This window comes from Struthio camelus, chromosome 2 (genome assembly GCF_040807025.1).
Source record: "Struthio camelus isolate bStrCam1 chromosome 2, bStrCam1.hap1, whole genome shotgun sequence".
Lineage (NCBI taxonomy): Eukaryota > Metazoa > Chordata > Aves > Struthioniformes > Struthionidae > Struthio > Struthio camelus.
Genome location: NC_090943.1, coordinates 122,268,022 through 122,290,621, shown reverse-complemented (window position 1 = coordinate 122,290,621; position 22,600 = coordinate 122,268,022). Strand labels below are relative to the sequence as shown.

The following is a 22,600-nucleotide window of genomic DNA, read 5'->3' as shown; positions in this document are numbered from 1 at the left end:
AAAAAGAGGCTGGAGTTGTTCTTGAGGACTCCTATAAAACTGCCTTCTCATTAAAGCATGAAGCAGAGGTTTTATTCATGTATAATATTCATGCATAAGTTACTAAACTGTAAAAGTCTAATCTTAGCAGAATAAAGAGCTCAGAAACATCGTTGGAGTAGACACTATTAGGTGCCTTGGCACAAATAAAATGTATGGAACTGAATATATACTGTGATCCAGCTGAGGTTCTGATATTCAAAAAAAAATTGTGATAGGTCAGTAAAGGGCTAGTTGAATTTTTAACAGGAGCTTACCGTTAGAAGTGAGAATAGCTACAATTATCAGCATTTCAAAAGGAGAACCGTTTTCTAAATTCTGTAGAAAGGGAGCAGAGACAAGAAAGAAGGAACAGACAGACTCTTCTGGGGGGTAGTTTAGTGATGTAAGTTATTTCTGCTAATTCTTCAGTTCAGTGTCTCAGTGAGATTTAAAAAATAAAATGCTCATGCAAAGAATAAGCTATAGGAAGATGCTTTGCTTGTGGCAAATGTAGGGTGAGGGGAACTTAATTTCAATTCTCTGAGTTTCTTTCAGATTCCTACATGGTAGAAATGGATAACCCTCTGTGTAGATACATGCTAGTCCTCCAGTTTGTGCAATCTAAGTTCCATTGGGAAATTCAATTACAGAAGGCCTTCCTACTCTTTCATACTAGCCATTCCCATAGGAATTGTGCTGCTTAAATACTCATCTGGCAGCTGTTCTGGAACTCTTCTTTCCAATTGATCGGCATATTACGATGGAAAAAAGTGACATTGCAATGTAAAAATGACATTTAAAGTATTGCCTTATTGTGATGGTGTTTATGTGGAATGTTGATGGAGAAACCTAATTCATGTGGAATGCCACTTTGAAGAATGTTTGCTTTATGGCACACTAACTTTTTCTGCCTGCTCTGAACCCTGTGGTAAAAGATCACAGTAAGCCTGTAGCACTGAGGCTTTCAACTCTGCCCTCCTCTTCATTACATCATATTGGACTTGTCTATCAAAGGAAGTAGAGAATATCAACAAGAGTAATAATTCTGTGGATTGGATCTGTGGAGTAATTGATTCCCGTAGGATAAGTTGGTTACTTATTTATGTTCACCATAATGTGCCCTGGTTTTTGAGTTACTTATATCAGTCTGTTCTGTGCTGCTTGATATATGAGTATTTTAGGTATGTCTGAAAGCAGGTTAGTTTTCTGAACTTCTTTGAATTTAGGTGACCTTATATTTTTAAAATATAGTTGGATGTTTAGGTGGGAAGTAAATCCTGCCTTTTATTTTTGATGGTGTTCTGCAAATTTCACGGCAGTATGGTTGTATTTAAAGACATACTATTCTGTTAAGTTCATGGTTTTAAATCCATGTCATCAGTCTTACTTGTACATTAAAATGTAAAGGATTTAGTGAGATGAAATTTGGTACTGCTTAAATCAGTTTACCACTTAACTTTCATATGTTTACACCATTTAACATCAGATTTTTTTTTTTAAGTGATCTTCTGATTTCACCTTTTAATACAGAAAAGCTACCTCTTGGTCTAATTCTATATTTTGAATTTCCTTTTTAGAGTCAGTATGGAAATTATCAACAGTGAAAAAGTACTCACATTCCAGTAGGCGGTATCTATTAGCAGCCACATTGTCTCCTCAGCACTGTGAACATCATCCTGAGATGAGAACTTCCCATTCCATCTAGCTTTTGGAAAAATCTTATGGATAAATGGCTGTTTTATGGTATACAGTCTTTATGGGTTAATTACAAAAGGCTGTAGATTTTTCAGAAACAGATTTCACTTCTCTACTCTAGATGGCAATATTGGACAGAAAATACGTGACATAACAATTTGCAGTGAGCTGAGAACTCTATATCAAATAGACTGTTACAGACTAAAAGGTGCGAACAGCTTTGTATGTTTATGAAGGTTATGGGAATTTAATATTTTTTCCACAGATTTTTTTTGTAGGGGGAAAGGGGAAATGCACACTTTTTACAACAGCAATATTTTGTATATTATGTTTTTCATGTGGTGAATATGCAAGACAGTACACTACGCACTGGGCAGGATTAGAAAAATCTACTGTTAAAATGGGCAGGGGCATGATAAGTGCTCGATTGTGTAAGTCTCGAAATGGTGTACAATAAAGATAACAGTGAAAAAGGATGAAGAGCATCATACATCACTGATAGGTTCATGTACACAGAATAAGAATCCCAGTTATCTAAATGGGAACATAAGTAAGGACAGTATAATATAGTCTTGTGCAAAGATTAATTTTTTAAGCTTTCCAATTTTTGAGTGAAGCGTTTTTGTAAAAATTGTTTCTAACATAGTTTGACAATTTCCTGCAACATCTTTGGGTAACAAGATAAACGTTTGCGTTGTATCTCTTAAGTGTTTTGTCACAGCTTCACATAAAGCAAGCTGTAATCCCTCTTAATAATTGCAATAACACAGAAAATGACAAGTGTTAATTTTACTTGGCTTGAATATGCAAAGAACTCGAAAAAGATTTTGGAGAACAGGGCTGTATTGTATAAGTGTATTTTAACCTTTAGTTGAATAATTTGTATGTATCAAAATAGCCTAGAAGACTTTGTAAAACCTATCTAAACTTTCCTAATTGGGAGTTAATATCTTTAGAAAGGGGACATTTTGTGTGGGTGTCCGTTTTTCTTACTGGTTAACACGAGACCAAGGGATGTGTTAAAACATCACATATAAAACCTATTGGTGAGGTAAATGCCAAATTTTGTTCTGAACTGCATTAATGCTTATAGTGTTGCATGTGAGATAGACGCAGCACCTTGATCAGTAGCATAGTACACAAAAATTGGTTTTGAGACTGTCCTGCAACAGTATGTCAGATAAATTAATGGTTATCGTTGTACAGGAATATGTGCATACAAGAATTCCTGGCACCTTTTATAAAGGACACAACTTAAAATAGCCCAGGAGTAAAATCCAATTTTTTTCAATTGGCAATCATGTTTGAGTGTTTTTTTTTTTTGAAAAGGGAAAAAAAAAAAGGTGTTCGTAGTATGTATATGGCATTATACATGGAAAACAAGACTTTCAGTATGTTCATCCTTTTTAAAAGGAAAGCAATTTTCTTTTGCTTAAACTTGACTGATAGAAAATATACATCAAGGTTTGAAAAGATACAGTATGAGGAGCGTTATTATGAATGAAATGCTAGTAGGTTCTGTGCCAATTTTCCACCACTGTGTACTTCATTGCTATTTAAAACTGTACTCCATCAATTCTAACGGAAGAATAAATTATTTGTGATTTTAATTTTCTCATTTGTTCCTTTAAATTAGATCTCTATCACTCTGATCTCTCATCTGGAGACTCTGCTGTGGGTTTTTGTTATATAGAAGTTGGGCCAGGATAACCAAACTGTATTTACATTCTAGGACTTTATCAAAATTCTCTTGCCATAGCCAACTTAATTAGAATTAACTGTTCAGTAATCAGCGTGTTGTGTAGGTTGTTTGTTACAAAATTCTTCCTGAAAATGAAGGTCCATGAGGCTATAATCAAGATGACTGAATTAGATAAATGAGTTGAGGAGGCAAGAATGTGATGAACCCAACCTGGTGTAGATATGTTATCTCATTTGAAATAAGCTCAACTGACATTAAGAAATAATTTGTCTTGCCAGCCCATCTTCTGTTGTCTTATTCTCCTTTTTAATGGAAACTAAAATTGCAATTTTAATAAGCAGAATTTCCTCCAGGGTTTCCCTCCTAGAGACTGCTGCATTTGCAAGGTTTAATTGTTTTATAACGGTCCTGTTTCGTAAAAGTTTTTAATTGGTGGTGACAAAAATTGCCTTATTCCTCTGATACTGTGCCAGAAGAACAACTTGAGAGACAATAACTCTAAAGTGAGTATTTCCACTAAATCTCTGTGTTAAAAGTTTCCCTAAACAAAAAAGAAGCAAGAATGCATAATAAGAGCAAGATGATGAAACAGCAAGATTCAAGGTTCATTTTAGTATGTATCCTCTATTAAATAAAATTCAAGGGATAGAAAGTAGTAGAAAAGGTGTAACATTTTTGCGTGTAAAATGCCAAGTGTAGAATGCAGAAAATGAAAGGGCTTGGGTGGAGGGAGGGGATCCTATACAGCAAATCAAATATGTGAACAGAAATGGTACAAACTCCCTAAGAGTGAAGAGACGTAGTTAACGAATGAAGTGATTTTTACTTGTCAAAGTGTTGAGATTTTTGCCATCACATTTTGCTCTTTCCTTTCAGATGGTTTTACTTCCCCTTCTGCTCTGTGAATGACTCATGATAGGGAGAAGCTGGCTCACTGTTTGGAGTGGAACTGATTTCAGGGTGTTCTAACAAAAACAAGCGAACATGCTACATAAAGCAGAAAGAACAAACTTTATTTTGCAAATAGTCTCACTTTTATTTACATACCTAAGGTCACTTTTAAACATTTAAAGTAATTGACTTTTTAAGGTGATACCCCTGATACAGAGGGTAGGACATCGGTGCAAAATATCATTGTACTTCTTTGCAGTTCTCACCACAGAGGATGAGAGGATGTTGACAACATACCTTGATATGATTTAAAACAATTTTAGTTCCAAAAAAGAAGAGAATACTTAAATTTACAAAATGAAGAAAAATTGTTACATCCAGCAAGGCCAGGTGCAATTCAGCCAGAAGCCCTGAAGAAATTTAAAAAGAAAGTAGCTGATTTTTCTTCACGGGCAATAGCTGCTGTACCATAGAATAGGACCGTATGGGAGATACCCTATGAAAGCAACCCAAATGAACCTTCTAGAGACACTAGATAACTGGCTGAAGTAGTAAGTTAAGAAACTGGTGCTAAATACTATACTAAATGATGAGATATATATATATATGCTTAAATCTCCCCTTCTTCCCCCCCCCCAACCCTCACTAAAATCTTCCTCTCACATCTATTAGAATTATTGTAAAAGATCAGTTAAGTCTGATGCAATTGATCTATATTTGTATATTCACATAGCCTTAAATTCTCTGAGAAGCTGCTATCATACAAATGGACCATTCAATAAGATGAACTGTCAAACATGGGAAGGTAGATAAGATGTGGGAGGGAATAGAATTAAATGTTTAATATCAGAAATGATGACTCTGGTATAATTTATTATCAAGAGCTTCTGTATTGGGACCACTGATTAACACCTGTTTAAAAAAACAAAAAGTGGAAATAAGTAATCAGTGTTGAGATAGCAAAATGAGGTGAACATGGTGCTACTTAGGATCTTCACGACTTAGAGAGCCTTAGCAGAACTTAATAAATGGCATGAGAGTGCTATTGTTGACAAATACAACAAAGTAGGTATTGAAAGGAATAATGTGAATTTATTCGTATGCAGTTAGTTCTATCAGGAGAAATTCCATGGCTGGTCCAGTGAAACTTCAATATCGGAGGTCACAGTGCCAATAAAATGTTTAAAGTGTGATGGAATGCTTAACAACCACTGTAACACTGAGTTTTTTCATCACTTGAATTATTGTGTAAATTTTTGTGTCCCCTCTATCAAAAAAGGATAGATGAAGTAAAAGATAAGTGGGTAATGAACGATAAGGAAAGAATGAAGTAAAAGTTTAGCCGATCTGGATTTTTAGTTTCAAAAGTGATAATGGGTAAAATAGAGGTACATAATAAATAGTGCAACTTGTGCAGGAATACAGACAATGTATGTTGAGAATGAGCAGCAGCACATTTAAATCCGTAATAGGAAACACTTTATGAAATGCATAACTGTAAACTTGATCCACAAGATACTGTTGAGGCCAGGGGCGTAGTAGGATTAAAAAAGTAATTACATATTTATATGTTTCAGAACATGCACAGTTACATCAGACCAGATGAAACGGTTTATTTTGAAAGAATATAAAACCTCCAGCTTCACAGCATTAAGTAACAAACAACATGCTAGAGTTCGGAAAAAATTTATTTTGGTGCCTTATAGACAGGAAATGGTGGAAGACCATTTAGATTTCTTTGTCATTCCTATTATCAGAACCTTACTCTGAAAAACCCGGTAGTAGGCATCATTAGCAGCAGACTATTGGATTAGATTGAAGAACTAAATGAAATGTAGAACTGAACTGGTGTGACAATGGTCTGTTCAAAAAATGATTTTTTTTTTTTTCCCCCACAATGGTGAAATGAAGTGTCAAATAATGTGAGTAGTGAGATGCCCAGGATGTGTTTGTTACTGTGCGCTATTACTTATCCTAGTAAATATATTTCTAAGTTATATGGTTATTACATAGCTTCTAAATATGGCTTTCTGGTGAATTTGCTAATAATTCCAAAATTGGCCCTATTCTATTAATTTCTGCTCCTGATCACTGGCACCACTGAAAAACTATGAATTTTCTTCTGTGTTAAGGTCATGAATTGGCTGAGCAGTTATGTTGCTATCAGCTTCTCTGGCTAATTGCTCAGCTCATTTTCCAGCTCCCTTTGATGGGTGATGCATTTGACTCTTCAGAGGGCATTGTATGGAGCGGTTTCAGCTCTCAGCTTGTGATAGAACAGGCACATTGGTTTCCATGAAATACACACCTGTTGTGAAGGCCTTACTTCTGTCTCTTTAATTCCTGCCTGTTTCAGGCTTGCAAGATGGTGTGTGCTTTCACTCAGTTCCTGTAAGCTTCCTGTGACATTTTTCAACGCAAATTCTTGGCTAATTTAGCAGAATGTAGGATTGCCCATGGCTGAAATCTGATTGTTTTATTAGAGTTTTTTCCCCTCATTCTTCTGTAAATAATGTTTTCTAATTTCCCCTTATTCACTTGATCTTAAGTGAAGGTAGTTCATTATGCCAGTGGTTTTGCATGTTTACATGCTAGGCTTTTGGTCAGAAAGAAGTGTGAGCATAGAAAAGAAGCTGCTAGAATATCCAAAGCTATTAGTCTGTGAATTCTTCAGAGCACTGCGTTGTGTTCACTTCACTTGACACTCTTTAAGCAATCGGTGAATTGCCTTATGAATCCTTTTGCATTTTGGTTTATTATTTTCATTTCACCTAAAAGTTAATTTTACACAGCATAAATTCTAATCACCTACTGCAGTAGGATGTTGCCAGAAGTGTGCTGGCATCTTGACATAGGTCCATTACAGATACTTTTGTAGAAAAATACCATTTGCTAGGGAGGGCTGGTAGAAATACACGTTTTATTTTCATGAAATTAAGCTACATCAGTGCTAGTTCCTTTTTTTTTTTCTTAGCAAACTTTAAATCAAGTGAAGAATTTTCAGTCTGCCATATTAATTTGCCTTTACATTGTCCAGGAATAGCTTTTCTGGTTCTCAGCCCAGAGCCTTCAGACTTCTTTTCCACAGAGCTACTGTACTAACAAGTGCCACAGTTCTTAGAGTTTCTATCTAAATACTGGTTTTGGCCTTCCTTGTTAAGGTACTTTCTTGTCGAGTCAATATGACAATTTACCTTTGTCAATCTCAAAGGTAAATGATTTGTGTGTCTCTCTCTCTTTTTCTTCCTAACAATGATGCATATCATTTTGAGGCTAGCTTTTTTTTATTTTTTTTTAATTATTTTTTAATGTGAGCACGCAGATAGCTACATCTATATTTGCTCCCATGGTTGTTTCTGCTGGGATAAAAAGTTTGCCTTCTACCATGAGATATATTATTTAAAAGCTTACGGATCAGGGAAGAGTATTCTGCCAATAAACATGAAGGTTTTTACTTTCTTAAGACCAGAGAGCGTGCCACCTGAACGTGGCAAAGTACTAACCAACCTGACACTGATTTCAGATTTGTCTCCCACTCAGGTATCCACGTACACTCAGGGAAGATGAGAGCATTGCAAAACTGAGGCAAGCTTGTAGGCATCTATAATATCCTGCGAAGTTACTGGCTGATGGTGGGTGGTTGATCTGAGGACTATAATTAGACGTCTGGTGGGTAATAGGAAATCTGTAATCACTGCATATACCTTATGTGCATGCTAACGTATCTAATGGTGCCTAGCGTTCATTGGTGCTTGTTATGAATGTTGCTGTGCTGTTGCTATAAGGACAACACTGTTGCTTTATTACATCAGAAGCTTAGTTCTGCTTTGTGGCCTGTGTTACTCACCCTTCAATTTTGGATTGTTATGGGTTTTCCTGCTCTCTGCCAGCAAACAAGGGAGGCGGAAAACTGGGGAGATGAGAGACCCACTCTGCTGAGGAAGGAGTAATGAACATGGACATTAATGAATTGGACTACTTGGTTAGTAGTTTTGCCTGTTGACAATTTGTGGTTTAGAATGCAGTAGACCTGAGGTCTGTGGGACAAGCATGATAGCAGTGAACTGCTGACTAGACTTTCGTGATGCTCTACCTTGTGATCTTTGTTTAAATGACCACTGACAGCTAGTCACCATCTGAATGAGCACTTGGCTGTATGTCTGCACTACCAGTTTGCATCAGTTCATTTGAAGTGAGCTAATGTGCCAAAGCACCTTTTGCTGAGCTGCTTACACTTCCACTGAGAGTTTTTGCAGAAGGATGCTGCAGAGTGTCCTACTGGCTGATGTATGTATGACTGTATGGCTGCAACATGGTGGTTCAATAACTCATTAACTTGTAGGCTACCACATTTTACTATGACATCAGTTAGGCAGACAATTTGTATATTTAGGTGAAAATCGAGAAACTCTCTCTTCTTTTTTGCTCCTCCTCTTTGTGGAACCGTGTTGATCATCTCTCTCGTTTCTGTCAGCCATGATAGCTCAACTTTGACCATGTCTATCTTCTAGAAGGGTAGCAGGCGAGACTGCCCCTGAAGCCTGACACAGGTGCAAAGGTAGAATTACTGCTGGAGACGCTGGAAGATGGCTGTGATAACTGATAGGAATTATATACGGAGCAATGAGAAAATCATCTCCAGCTCCTGCTTTGGTCTGTGTCTGAATCCACCTCCTCCATTGTTAGGAGGAGGTTCTGGGCCATAGAGACAAGTATGCACATCATTAAGTATGGACATAATCTTCGTCATTTGGAAGCAGGGCTTTTGGATGAAGATCTCTGTAGGGAACTGTTCCTTACCCTTCAAAAAGAGCACAACACCTTTCAAACACCAGTACAGGTGAGGAAGAGGGTGTTCATTGCCCTGAGGAGGCTTTCTTCTCCGTGGCCAATGGCCAGTGACTTTGGCATGGGAAGGCCAACTACAGGGAAGATGACTATTAAAGTCTGCCTCCACAAAATATAGTTAAGGAAATGCAGGAACCTTGCCCAGCACAGGATTCCTCAGTTCCCATAAGTTGCCCATCCTAGGGCATCTGTGGCTACATCAACAAGAAGAGTTACTATTGCATTGTTATGCCAAGCTTCATGATTTTTCAGATTTATTGACTGCCTTTATTGGCCCAGCCTGTGACATTCCTCCCTTTGCCCCGCCCATGTTCTGCAAGTCAAGGTCTCCAGAGCAGGAGAGACTGGTACTCCTTTTTGTCCTGGGTACGTGGATGTCCAAGGACTGTAGGTGTCTAAGTGCACTGTGGGCAGCATTGCCAACATCCTGGCATAAGTACATGAGACTCCATATAGACAAACGTGTGGTATAAAAGGGTCTATGTATTACAGGAGCATGTTTATTGTACACTAATGAATCTGAGAGCTATGTTGCCTTCTAAAGCATAAAATAGATATTTTGAGTACTAAGTCCTGCCTTTGCTATCTGGGAGGAGGAGGAGATGGTGGGTCTTAGAAACATCCACAAAGCTGAGCGCTTCAGGAGATCTGCAATGACGAGGGAGACAGCCAAGGTCTGTAGCACCAGTGTCAATACAAAGGGAACAGCTTGATACTTTACAATGACTTAGATGGCTGATGGTGTTTTCAGGAGTCATCGAGCAGGATCATAGGATAATTCAGATCGGAACAGACCTCTGGAGGTCTTTCGTCCAACCTCCTGCACCACACAGGGTCAACTGTGAGATCAGATCAGGTTGCTTAGGATTTTTTTCTGGTCAGGTCTTGAAAAACTCCAAGGATGGAAACTGCACAACCTCTCTGGGCAGCCTGTCCCCCTCCCCTGTGTGAAAAGGTTTCCTCTCTTAAGGTAATGTCTTGAAACATCCCTCTCTGAGTTGGCTGGGCTGTGTCAAGTTTGGTTAAAATTCGTTAGAGTGTTCAACTCAGGGTAGACAAGCAGACACACATAGTTTCCTCCGGAGCCTAACAAACGGTGAACTTCCATGAAGATGACTTCCATAATCTCTGAGATTGAAGAGGTAACATAAGGAAAAAGGTCTAAAGAAAAAAGTCTTCAGGAGCGCAGGCAAGACCTTAAAGGAAATTATGCTATGGGTAGAAGTACAAATTATCCCAAAGTGGAGGATCAAGAGCTCATCAGTGCCTTCAAACAAAAGAGGAAGTGCATTGTTAAGCTAAGCTTAAACAAACAGTTGAACTTTTAGAAATAAAATCAAGACAAACCACACAATGAAATATAATTATCCAGACATATCAGTAGAAGGAGAAAAGGAAGAGATGGTCCACTGCTTCGCAGAGAACAAAAGCTGTAGACAATGTTACTGAGGAGTATTTGAGCTTAGGACATTATTCCTAGGGTTAGCTAGGAATAATCAGTTACGCAGATACCCAGTAGGGAATAATTCATTAGGTACATCTAGCTTTCCTATAGCTTTAGCAAATGATTAGATTGTTACCCCTATCTTAGGATCAAGGAACTAGTTAAATAACAGCAATAATAATGATACAGTCTAGATTTGTTATCTGAGGGCCTGTACCAGACCGATTTATGGCAGCAGGAAAGACAGTGGGCACATTAGAGGTGGGCTCTTGGTTGGGAAAATTATCCCCTAATGACTACTGGCAAGAGATGAGTATGGGAAGATGATGGTGGGTGGATCTCAGAGGAATAACATGTATTGATCGTATTTATCAAACACAGTGAGCTGACCACAAGATCCCTAACAGTATATTGGCTCATTATAATAAGAAACATGTATTAGCTCTAACATAGATTACGCCTTTTCTTTTAATCCCTACCACTGCTGAGGGAGCCATGAACTTCCAGCAAAGTTTCTGATGGGGAGAGGAGTAAATACACTGTCTTACAGAGGACCTGCCAGCTGCCACATCCCTTAAGGGTGAGAAGGAGTTCTGGCCTGTGGAGGATGGCTTTAGCCGTTGACTCCTTTTAACTCCCCTCTCAGTTTACCCAAAATTTAGGGGGATTAGGATGCAAGAAAAGAGCCAGAGGAACGAAAATAGATATTTTTAACTACTCTCTGTCCCTCCTGCTGGTAGACTCTGGACAGTCTGAAGAAATAAATGTGGCACGTAGCCCATACTGCAATAACAAGGCATGACAGTAGTTGAAGAAATACCTCGTCAAGTACATTTCCAAATACCTTTCTTAGTCTGAGTGTGATCACAGCTGGTGGGAAACAGGCTGGCATTGAACCACACCTACTGCTCAGACGGTGCTAGCTGGTTTGTACACACAAGCAAGTATTTCTTCTGAGGTGTGCTGCAAAAAATATTTTTGCACCATATATGGATGCTGCCTTGCTAGTAAGCACAGGGATTTGGAAGGAAGTTTTGTGTGAGGTGATATGCTAGGAGAGAACAATTTACCCATGTTTTGGCACTTCCTGGAACATCTGAGACCACAGTAACAAAGCAACCATTTCTATGTTATCTATAAATCCTTAAAATTGTTAAGGAAAATACTTCCAACACTTCTTAAGAGCTTAAGAGCAGAATCCAAAAGACTGTAACTCTCTTCAGCAACAGTAGCTTTACTAAGCCATCAAAACCTAGTACACTTTGATTTCAACATCCCACTCTCCAGCAAGTTGCTGAAGCTACATAGCAAGGTTGATTATTTCAAATCCTGCCAGTTACAGCTCAGTCCTCATTCCCACATAAACACAAGCATTTTGCAAACATGATCTGATATTAATTACCCCCCTGGCACCAAAAGTCAGGATTTCCTGATGCAGCCCACTAATGTAAAATGCATTAGTGAAAATGCTGGCTCCAAGGGGTTAGATTCTCTAAATAAACATAGCAAAGTTCTTTATTCACAACTCCCAGGCTATTCTGAAAGACTGATTTCTCACCAAAAAAAAAAAAAACCACATAAAATCATCCTTAGGTTTTTAATAGGTTACAAATGCCTTTTTTCTATTCGATTGCAGAAACTGGATGTCAAGTTGTAGGTCAAAGATGATATCTGACTCTTTTCTTGCCTTAGAATGAAGTTTGTCCAGGCTCCTTTCTATGATCACGTGCTTCATGTTGTCTCTTTAATGGCAGGTGACTGAGGATCAACAGGACACTTCTGACTCTTTAGTTGAAGGTAGCAACACTAAAATTTGTGGGAGAAACCTAAAAGTTTGTTAAGAGCTAGGGAAGATTATTATGTCAAAAATATCTGAATTTTTAAGGCATTTATTTAGAATGATTTTTCCCCAACTAAAGATGGGAAGGAAGAACAAAACAAAGCTGGGTCGCAATGCAAGAGAAACGTTCAGCTCTGTTAGCAAAACATGGCTGTGAGGCCGTCGATTTTCATCTGAGACAATTGTCCGTATCCTCATTGGCAATACCAGCTTAAGACATTACCACCTTCTTCCAGTACCACAGTACACTGCCTTCTAAGTTGTGCCAAGAACGAGATCAGGAATTTTGATCCTGCTTCAGAAGAAAAGTGAGGAAAAAAAATTTTTTTTTTTAAAGCAAGGAGCCATTCCCAGCACGGTTCCATACAGTGTTGCCCTGGGACACCTGATGGCCATAGGAAACAGCAATAAGGGGTGGCAGCAGCAGTAGCTAACCCCAGATGTGGTTGCCCCAAGCTACATATCATTGAGATGTAGCCTGTGTGCCAGCAACAAACAGCTGGGGCTGTGCCGGCGGTTCGCAGGATGCAAGCTACCTGCCCTTGCTGGCTGTCCCTGGGGGACATTCCCACTACGAGAAAGCACCATGTGGAGAGGGCAGAGGAGAGGGTCAGTGAGGGGTGAACTCAGCTTCCGGCTCTTCTCTCCTACCTGCAACTGGCCATGCCGTGTGAAGTCCTATGCTGTAAAATTTCCACACTGACTAATCAAAGGCAGCTTGAAAAGCCCTGCAGGAGATGCGATAGCACGGGAGTCGGAGACCAAAAAGTCATAGGCTGACTCAGACTCCTCGGCCTCACTGCTCCCCGTCCTGTCTGTGCCCGGGTTTTTAGAGAGGGTCTTCAGAAACGAGGCCAGAGATGTACATCCTTATTGTATGTCTCTTCTGCTGTTTGCATTTCCCTACCCTTCCATCCTTAGGGATCAGGCAAAGGGTGTGTGTTAAAGCCCTGTTACGCTAGTCTAGCATTTTTATGTGGTGTAATGGGGCTGGAATGGTAGTGAGGTTTTTAATCCATAGATGGCAAGTACTATATAACTAGATTGTCAAAATAATGTGTACTCGGTCCTCTTCCCATTTCAGAGTGGCTGAAAATATGTATGCTGTTATGGTAAGATCAAATACCAATACAGACATCTTATCCACACCTGATTTGAACCACAAATGCCTGTTTAATATTACTCCACTACAAATAAACAAATGTCGTATCTGAAATGCTGTCCAGCAAGTATCATAAAATCTCTTCAGCTAATGGTTCTGTCACATCTATAAGAAAGGCTGAAACCTACAATAGGTTGAAGGAAAATTGAATTACAGTTTCAGCAGAATACTTATTCAGAACAAATTTTGTTTGAATCATCTGATGAGGAATACTTAATCTCTGAAAAACTGCAGTGTTTCTTAGAACAGTTTTGAGGGTAAATGCATCTTTTTATGTATACAGTTTGTGTATGCCATGCTTTATGTTGATTACAAATTTAGCTTTCTTGATTCTAGCTGAAAAGAAAACCCTTTCTGTCTTGGTATTCTGGCTTTGATTTATCTATTTGTTAGTTGAATCACGTCCTGGAAAGTGCTTTACTTTTGTCTTGCACACTTCTGGAGGGAAGAGTCAAATGACAGCTTCAATCTACTCCAAAGTTTTTTCTTAATCCAAAAAAAAGTTTGCTGTACAAGTTTTCTACCAGGGTCAAGATCTGCGGGGTAGAGGATTCTAAAATTTCTAAACTAAATACCTCTTTTCTACTCAGAGTTTTCAGAATTCATTCTTTGTCATGCAGGTCTGAAAGGTTAAAAATAACGGTACCTCCTGAGACTTCTCCCTGGGCTATGTTCTTCCCTGGGATTCTGCAAGCTTTTTCCACCCAAACTGGGTCAACCTCAGTGCCTAATTTTAAAATCTCTGGGATCCAATGCTTTATAAAAATCAATGAGAACTTCCCCATTATATAATCCCAGCAGTCACATATGATATGCTCTGGTCTGATTCTGCTGAAGCTTGATTTTATATATTGAAATGATGATTATTAGTTTTAAAGAGCTGTGAGCTCCTTGTGGAAAATTACAGGGAAAATTCTTTATAGCTGGAGTTTTTCCTCTGTCTCTTTCTCTCTCTCTTTTCTTTTTAAACAGGAAGTGCATTGACACTACAGTAGAAATGAGACTATTTCGTGCTTCAACTTACAAAATTGTCTTCTAAATTAAAGGTTGAAAAAGTATGCTTTCTTACTTTGGCTGTGATTGTATTTGTCATGTCTTTTACTCTCTGAAAAAGTAATTATGAGAATTGGTAATGGAGGCGGTATCAAAAATACCTGTACAAATGTTGTTTTTCTAGATGTTTTGATACAACAATTGTTCATGAGGCTAGCCTGAAGGTCTGAGAAGAACCCAAGAAATATTAAATAGCATAGGGGAACATCATTATCAGATAAAAGAATAAATCACAATGATTTAGGCATTTATGTAAATTACCTCATTGTTTTTCCAATCTCTACTTAGAATTCTTCTTTCCTATGATGCCTACAAAATATTTGACCATTGCTTTATTGCTGGCATGCTAAACTGGTGTCCATCATACTCACCAAAATAGCCTCACTCTTTCTGTGCTCTGGCTTTTCTGGTGATGTCCATTCATTTCTAGACTTAGACCGTGTATTAGAATAATATTATTTTTCAGCCGTGTTTATGCAGCACCTAGCACAGAGACAGCGTGAGGCGTGTCAGGGAGTAGAAAATGCTCCTTCAAAACAAATGAACAGTGTCTTGGGAATTTGGAAATGACATGAAGAGTTATTCAAGATTCAGCTCCATAAAGCAAATCACTAAGTCAAAATTGTTAACAAAACCTGTGACAGGCTGCTTGGTAGCAATGCATGGTTTGGAATGTTATTATAAACAATTTGACAAATATTTTAAATAATGAACAAAGTAATAAAAAATCAATGTCTGTTCCCAGATAATTTGTGAAAAGGAAAAAGGAGTAAATTTATCAAACATATTGTTTCTGCAAATAGTTCACTTTGTGATTTCAGAGGGGAAATAGGTAGGAAGAGAAAATGAGTTTGACAAAACAAACATTGGTTTATATATCAATATCCTTGTAAATGGCAATGACAGAAGGGAAATACAGCTAATATGATATGGGAACAAAATCGTTTCTAAACAGAATATTTTGTTGTGACTCTCCTGAACCCCACCAGCTCTTTAACAATGACAAATATTAAGGGTTACACACTGCCGCCTAGTGAACTCAGCTGTGTGATATGAAGCTGTAATATAACCGCGGCTGTGCAGCTCGAGTAACACCTCCCAGCTCGTGCACTCTTTTCAGGCACCATCCAGCACCATATATTTCCTTTTACTCTATGTTTATCTGCTGCAAATTACTGTTTGGGAAACAAACAGGCTGGTTTCTGAATTTCAGGGGAACAGCAGCCTGGCTCAGAGCAGATTTCCTTATGACTTTTTAAGGACAACATTAATAACATTTATAGCAATCTTAATCATTCCCTTTGACAGAAACAACCCTAGAAGCAGGAAGCTCCTTCCAAGAGATTGACTCTGCCTTGTTTGTGACTTCTACCTTAATTAGGAAGCGAGAGGCATATGTCTGAAATCTACCTAGGATGGAGCTGGACAGGTTTAGAAGCCCCAGGACATACATCATTTCAAAACTTAAGTATCTTAGACCCTAGCCAAGGTGCAGCTACGTCTGGATGACCTGCTGTCATATCCTTTCCTCAGTGGCATTAAGTTTCACAGCAATTCCCAGCCCCACCTCCCACGGTTTTCATTTCAGTTATGTGAATCATGCTTCTCCTAGCACTTGGATTCACAGGTGGAGGGGAACAGCTGCTCCAAAGAGTTAAAATAATTTATTTTGTTTCCGATTGGACTTGTTGTGATTTTTTATGGGTTATTTTTAGGCTAATCAGACATAGGAGAGGGAACAGATAAAGCCAGAGCTGAGATTAGGATGGAAAGAAAAGCCAGAGGAGAATGGAAAACCTGTGTGTACTCAGGTGGTACACACACCAAAGTGGCAAAGTGGTCAAGCGTGTGTGTGTGTGGTGAGGGGGCAGCAGAGCCACACCAGCACCCACTTTATTTCTCCTCCTCTCCTCCCGTGGCACAGACACTCCTCCTGGCTCTTGTGGGAAAAAGAAAACCTTGAAGTTTGAGGTTTGCCTTTCCAGCTCCTATTCTCCTCCCCCGAGGAGGACAGCTGGAGCTGCTCTGCCGGTGATGACAGCAGCTGCACAGCATGTGCCAGCAGCAGTGATCCTCTGAGCTGGGAGAAATCCCACTGCGTAATCCGCCCTCGCAGAGCAAAGCGGGGCAGTGGTCTCGTGCTAAGGCAATAGCGTGTGGGTAAGTGGAGCCCTCAAGCTACATTTGGGTCATGGGGACCTGCCAGGGTGCTGTAGGTGAAAACAGGTCCCATTGGAGCTGGCAGATACTTGCTGGGCTGTCCTTGCAGCCTGGCCATTTGTGTGAGGGCTTCAGCACTGCTTGGCTCTCCCCTGGGTGGTGTGGGAACAGCCTGCCGGCTGGCTGCCTGAGATCTGTGGCTGTCCCTCAGATCTCTGTATTTTATCCCAGAAAAAGATTAGAATCTGATTCCAGCAAACTTACTAGTGGGACAGATTCTCTCTAGAAAAAGGATTTTCCCTTTGCCAAATATCGGGATCCTGAATGAGAATGAAACTGCAGGTGGCTGAACAGGCCACAGGCTGAAGCATCATAAACCCCTCAGATGATCTCTTCTTTCCCATTAAAGCCTTAAGACTGGACAACATCTGTCCAGGAGTTTTATCTTCCTTCTTTCCATAGAATAATTTTCCAGTAGTGGTAATAAAGTTGTGGGGATATGTTTTTGTTTTGAGTATCCCAATGTGCAGAGAGACAGGTAAGCACAGTCTCCATGTGACAGCCTGTTTGCAATGAGGGGAAAACAACACCTCTAGCAGGCTGGTGCTGCTAAGCCCTACAGCCCCAGCTCGACATTAGTTGAGGTGCTCACACCCCAGCAAATGTTTTTCTCTGAGGTTCTCAGGAGGTCATTTGCATAGGCTGAGTGATAAATGCCTGCAGTCTTCAACTCATTTTTGGGGGGACAGATGTTGTCTGCCATTATGTCCATGTAATGGCAAGATACCCTAGGGCAGGGAGCTGAGTAACAGTACTTGGCAACAGACTGTAGGTGAAGAATGCTGCTGTAATCAATGAAGGTCTATGCAATAAATGGCTTGTAGTATGCTTTTAAATCTCAGCTGTCTGTGGAAAACATCAGCTTGAAGTACTTTCTGTCCTCATCATTTTGTAGCGTGTGCATTCAAACTGAACACAGAGCATCAAGGAGTTTAAAGTTCATTAAAGCCCATGTAAAGTTACAGCCTCAAACATATATTTAAAGCAAAAAGAAACCTAACTTTCAAATAACTGCTATAAAATCTAGACAAATTCCTAATTTTAAAGATATTGATGAAATGCCTGTGCTAGTGGAGCTGCAGATCACATCCTTTTATTTTGGTGTCAGACATGCTCCTTGGACTGGATAAAAACAAAAGCAAAGAGTTGGGAAAGCCATTACTGGAGGGATTGATTTCAGTTTGTTAAGGTTACACAAGTCTTGCCCTGACTGCTCTTGTTCTTCAGGAGGCTAAGTGGTTATCTTAAATGTGAGGGAGTCTTACCAGGTGCACCAGCCAGTCAGGCAATAACAAGGATCCAGTGAGGCTCTTAAAACACAAGCAAATGAAACCAAAGAAATCCAATTCTCGTCCACCCAGAGATAAGATTACCTAGGTGACTTGATTTACACCCACATTATTTTCAGTACTAGCATTTTTCCTCCAGAGAAGAATGAATTTCCTTCTACAGACTTTATTTGCTCTCTGCACTTTGCTTTCCCTTGCACTGTCTGAATTTACTTTTCATGAGGACCAATGAACATCCTATTCAAACAAAGACCAAATAGACAGTATACAGGGGAAATCTGGCAAGTCTAGTGCTCCTGAAGGGTGAGTATTACATCTCACTGTACTTGATGGTAAATTCTAAATTTTGATAGCCTGAGATGTTAAGTTTCAGTTTAAAAGGTGGCACAGAGATTCAGGCTGCTACTGGAAATAAGTGAATGCCTAACTCTCTTTATGCTAATCTTAGGCTCCTAGCTGGGTAAATTTGGCCTTTGCATAAAATTTTAATGCCCATAATTCTTCTGGCATTTTTAAGATTGTTTTCTAAGTGATCTGTTTTCCAGCAGCTGATTTGGAAGTCCAGCCTAAAGCTGTTTAAATCAGTAGCAGTCCTTTAGCTGAGCTTCATAACCTTCCAGAAGGTCCACGATTTCTGGTGCCCAGCTGGAACGATGCTTTGATGCAGTCCATCACGCAGTTCAGGAGGACTTTCCCCTCCGCACATTAAACAAGCTGTGTCTGAGTGCCTGGGCCCCCTGCCAGGCTGGTTAGGGCATGAGCAGATATAAGTGACCCACCGCACTGACTCTCTCCTTGGGCTCCCCGCAGAAAATCCCGGCGTGAGCTCTGCAACGGGACTTGGCAGCTAGACTGCTTTAGGCCATTGGCACTGGTGCTAAAGCCCAGATTTGCCTGCAGCATGAGCTGGCCTGTCCCAGAGCACCAACCTCCTCGACATGCCAGGGTTTCATCTTTCCTCTTCAGGCAAGGTAGAGTTTGGACAGACGGGTAAGCTCTGCGAAGGGTATGAAAAGCAAACTTTTCTTACTTTAGCTGCTGTAGAACATATGCAGGACCAAGCAGAACTTATCTCTTTCCAGGAGGATATTTGTCCTCTTGCTTGGTCCTGACGTGCAATTGGACTCCCCTCCTGCTAATGGATGCCTCCCTGCCTCTAGGCTTGTTCATCTCAAACGATCAAAGACGGTGAGTTAGATTCTCTCAAGAGAATCAAAGAAGACTCTCCCCCTTACCATCTGAGTATAAGAAAATCTAAATAATGCTTTTTGAGAGAAAGTCTGCCTTTTGATTTTTTTAAAATTCCTCTCCTTTTGTATGCCAGCTTTTAGTTGAAAAATCAACCTTTAATGCATCCAGAAATGAATGCCTCTCCTTGCCTGCTTGAGATTCTGCTCCCCCTCTGCAGTTGTCAAAGACAGGGGAAATCCATGTTATACAGCTGTCTGGACTTTCTACTCTAACTTATCTTCCTCTCTCCCCAATACTTGTTCGTATATTAAAGCTCTAAAATGAAGATGGAACGATAAATAGCTAAGTAGTATGAGGTATATTCTTTATGCACCCCCTGTGAAATTATTTTTCAATACATATTTATGTGAGCTGCAAAGCTCTTTAAATGTAAAAATGTTGTTACAGTGTCAACCATCTTGCTAACTGCTGGAAAACCCCTAGCCTAAGCAGAGCTTTTTATAACTCAGCACATTAATTATATTTAGAATCCTTAATTATCTCTTTTCCATAGTCAACTCTAATAAGTTCCAAACATTTAAAAATAATCTTAAATAATTCTGCTTTCTTTGCATATTTTCAATCAACTGCACAAATATCTAAATTAGCTGGTGATTATAAAACATTTGGCTTACTTTAAAAAAACGATAATTAATTGCCCAATACAACACTTTCTTTTTTAGTTTCAATGACCCTTTCTTCTCACCGCCCTACGACGTGCTTCCGGATGGCTTCGGTGTGGTCCCCACCTTCCTCTACCTCCGTGTACCATGGCCGACATAACCCTCCTTCTCCTTTTTTTGCCTTGCTCTGGCTGCCTGGGCACCTCTCCTTTGCCCAAGCCTGGGCAGATGTTTCAGTCCCGGGGAGGCTGGTGGACGTATGTGGCAGTCACCCTTCCAGCTGCAGGGGCCCTCGGCCCCGTGGCCTCCCAGCCCTTGGGGGAGCCTTTCAGTACCCTTGGTAGCAGCAGCACGCCTTTCGGTAGCTGTAGGCTCTGGGTCTCTGTTTGGAGGCTACTCAAACGAGGCATCTTGTTCTCAGGAACATTTGGCTGACTGCAAATCCTTGCCCCTGCAGCCTCAGATGGTTGAGGGATACAAATAAACTACAAGTGGCATTACAAATGGTGCACAGCAATATGCTTATGACTCAGCCATAAACATATAATGACTCCTTCACTTATGCGCACTGCAGTCAGCCATGCTGACTGACTTGTTTACAAGAAAGATATCCTTTTAATCAAGATTTTTCACCAAAAATGTTTTCTGAAATTTTGAAAAATTCTATTTTAAAGTTATCTTTAAACAAATTTTAAATTACTAGAGTCTCTATTTTAAAAGTAAATATAGAAAAGGAATATACCAATTTTCTTTTTTTTATTTTTTTGGAAGAGAAATCACCCGCCTATATTTTAACTTTAAAAAATACGTTGCCCCAGTAGGTCTGTATATGTTTTCTGAAGGGTTCTTGTGATGCTCAAAATTTTTCAGCACAATAAAATTCCACCCAGTAGAAAACTTCTATGGTAGAAGAATCACGTCCCACTTTCATTTAAAAAAAAAATAGTTTCCTATGTCTGACCTTCTTTGGTAGTCAATAATAATTCATTTGCTTTTAAGCTATTTTTCATTGTTTTTTGGTGGGAGGCAGCCAGAGGATTGTAAAAGTGGGAGACAGGTGAAAAAAGGACTAAGAACGTGTAGGGGAACTGTTCAACAAGAAAACGGGAGAAGGCTGGAACAAAATGATAACACTAGACATCTTAATTGAAAATTTACTTTCTTCTTTAGGCCTAGTGGTGCATATAGCAGTTATCTAAATATCATAATTCTGCTTACATTTTCTGCCTCCCTAAGAGAAGCTGCATATAGGGTCTGTCTGCATAAGCTTCCCACCACTGATGACTCTGTATATGGAAAAAAGGTGATTCAAATGAGATCTCTTCTGAGAAACAGGATGCAAAACAGGATTAGAGAGAATTCATTTCTGAAGAACCATCGGGTTTTACGTAGTTAAATTACTAGTGATCTGCGATATGAGGACCATGTTCCTACTACCTCTACTGTTTGTGCTTGTTCAATGTATAGATTTAGTGATATTTCCTGGTCTAGCAGGGAAGAGGAGTCATGGCTTGAGTGTGAGGTCTGCTACGGCCTGTTGTGTGGTCTCAGGCAGGTCACTTAACCTCACTTGGGAGATGGGACCCTTATTACCTGTTCACCTTTGTCAGGCACTTTGACAACTTTGGGTGAAAAAATATTGCTTTTATTTGAAGATTGTCCTACACTGCCTCAGTGGCAAAAAAAAGGCGATAATAAAACAGGGACTGAATTTGCCCTTGGGGTAGTCAAAAATGAGTTGAACATTTGAAGATAGTCGAAAAAATATTTTCTGGCAGATCATCTCATGTGAAAGAAGAAAAGTGGAAGCAAAAGGGAAATATGCCTAACAGGAATAGAAGAGAGAGATCTGTGTCTTGGGGCTTCTTTTTCTGTGCTAGGACGTCTGTGAGGCAGGTTTCCACCCTCTTACCATCCTTTAAATTGCAACATACTGGGGATTCCCTGCTGTTATTAGAGTGAAATGAAGACTCTCTCAAGGATACGTCTGAACAGACTTTCTCTAAAACTGACAGGCCAGAAAGCTGCGATGACTCCTGTGAATGGTGAGCCTGGAGCAATGCTGAAGAGAGCCGAGAGCCAGGGAAGGAAGGAAATTGAGCCATGCAGGCAGGCAGGTGAGGAGAAAAGAAAACATCTCAAATATTGTCTCAGAGTCTGTCTCCTGCTGTATCAAAGTGACAGCATATAGCTAGGAAAAATCAGGATATACTGGAAAACTCAGGCTGGATCCTTTAACAGAAGAGCATGAGAAAAGCTGGCAGTCATACGGAAGCCACTGCTGAGGACCTTGTGATAATGCTAAGATACTTTCTACTGAAAGGACTGAGCACAAAAAATAAAAGACAAGTACTTAATCAATAAAAAATGTTATTTAGTCTATGTTAGCAGAAAGGAAATGTCCAATGTGCCAACAACTTCTTAGGCCTTTTCAGTACTGACAATATGAGAAAAATAACAGCACCATTTTGCAGACGGGTAAACCAAAGACCAAAGGAGCTAACTTTCTTGTTGTCATCATACCATATTTCTAAGTCATAGCTAGGCATGGATCGCGTACACAGGGTCTTTCAATTGCCTGT

General features: G+C 39.6%; 1 protein-coding gene across 9 annotated transcripts in view; it reads left to right on the top strand.

Annotated features, from left to right (window-relative positions):
• The window catches only part of SS18 (SS18 subunit of BAF chromatin remodeling complex), a 62,527-nt gene extending 40,134 nt beyond the window's left edge, over nt 1–22,393 (top strand). For 5 of the 9 annotated variants that reach the window (XM_068932415.1, XM_068932417.1, XM_068932412.1 and 2 more), the window contains one exon: nt 1,599–3,326. In XM_068932415.1, coding sequence (XP_068788516.1) covers nt 1,599–1,625 — 27 coding nt within the window. In that variant the 3' untranslated portion in view covers nt 1,626–3,326. Of the gene's footprint in view, nt 1–576; nt 3,327–22,033 lie in introns of those variants that run through there. The other 4 variants (XM_068932416.1, XM_068932414.1, XM_068932418.1 and 1 more) reach the window with 3 other exon arrangements.
• The last annotated feature ends 207 nt before the right edge of the window (nt 22,394–22,600 follow it).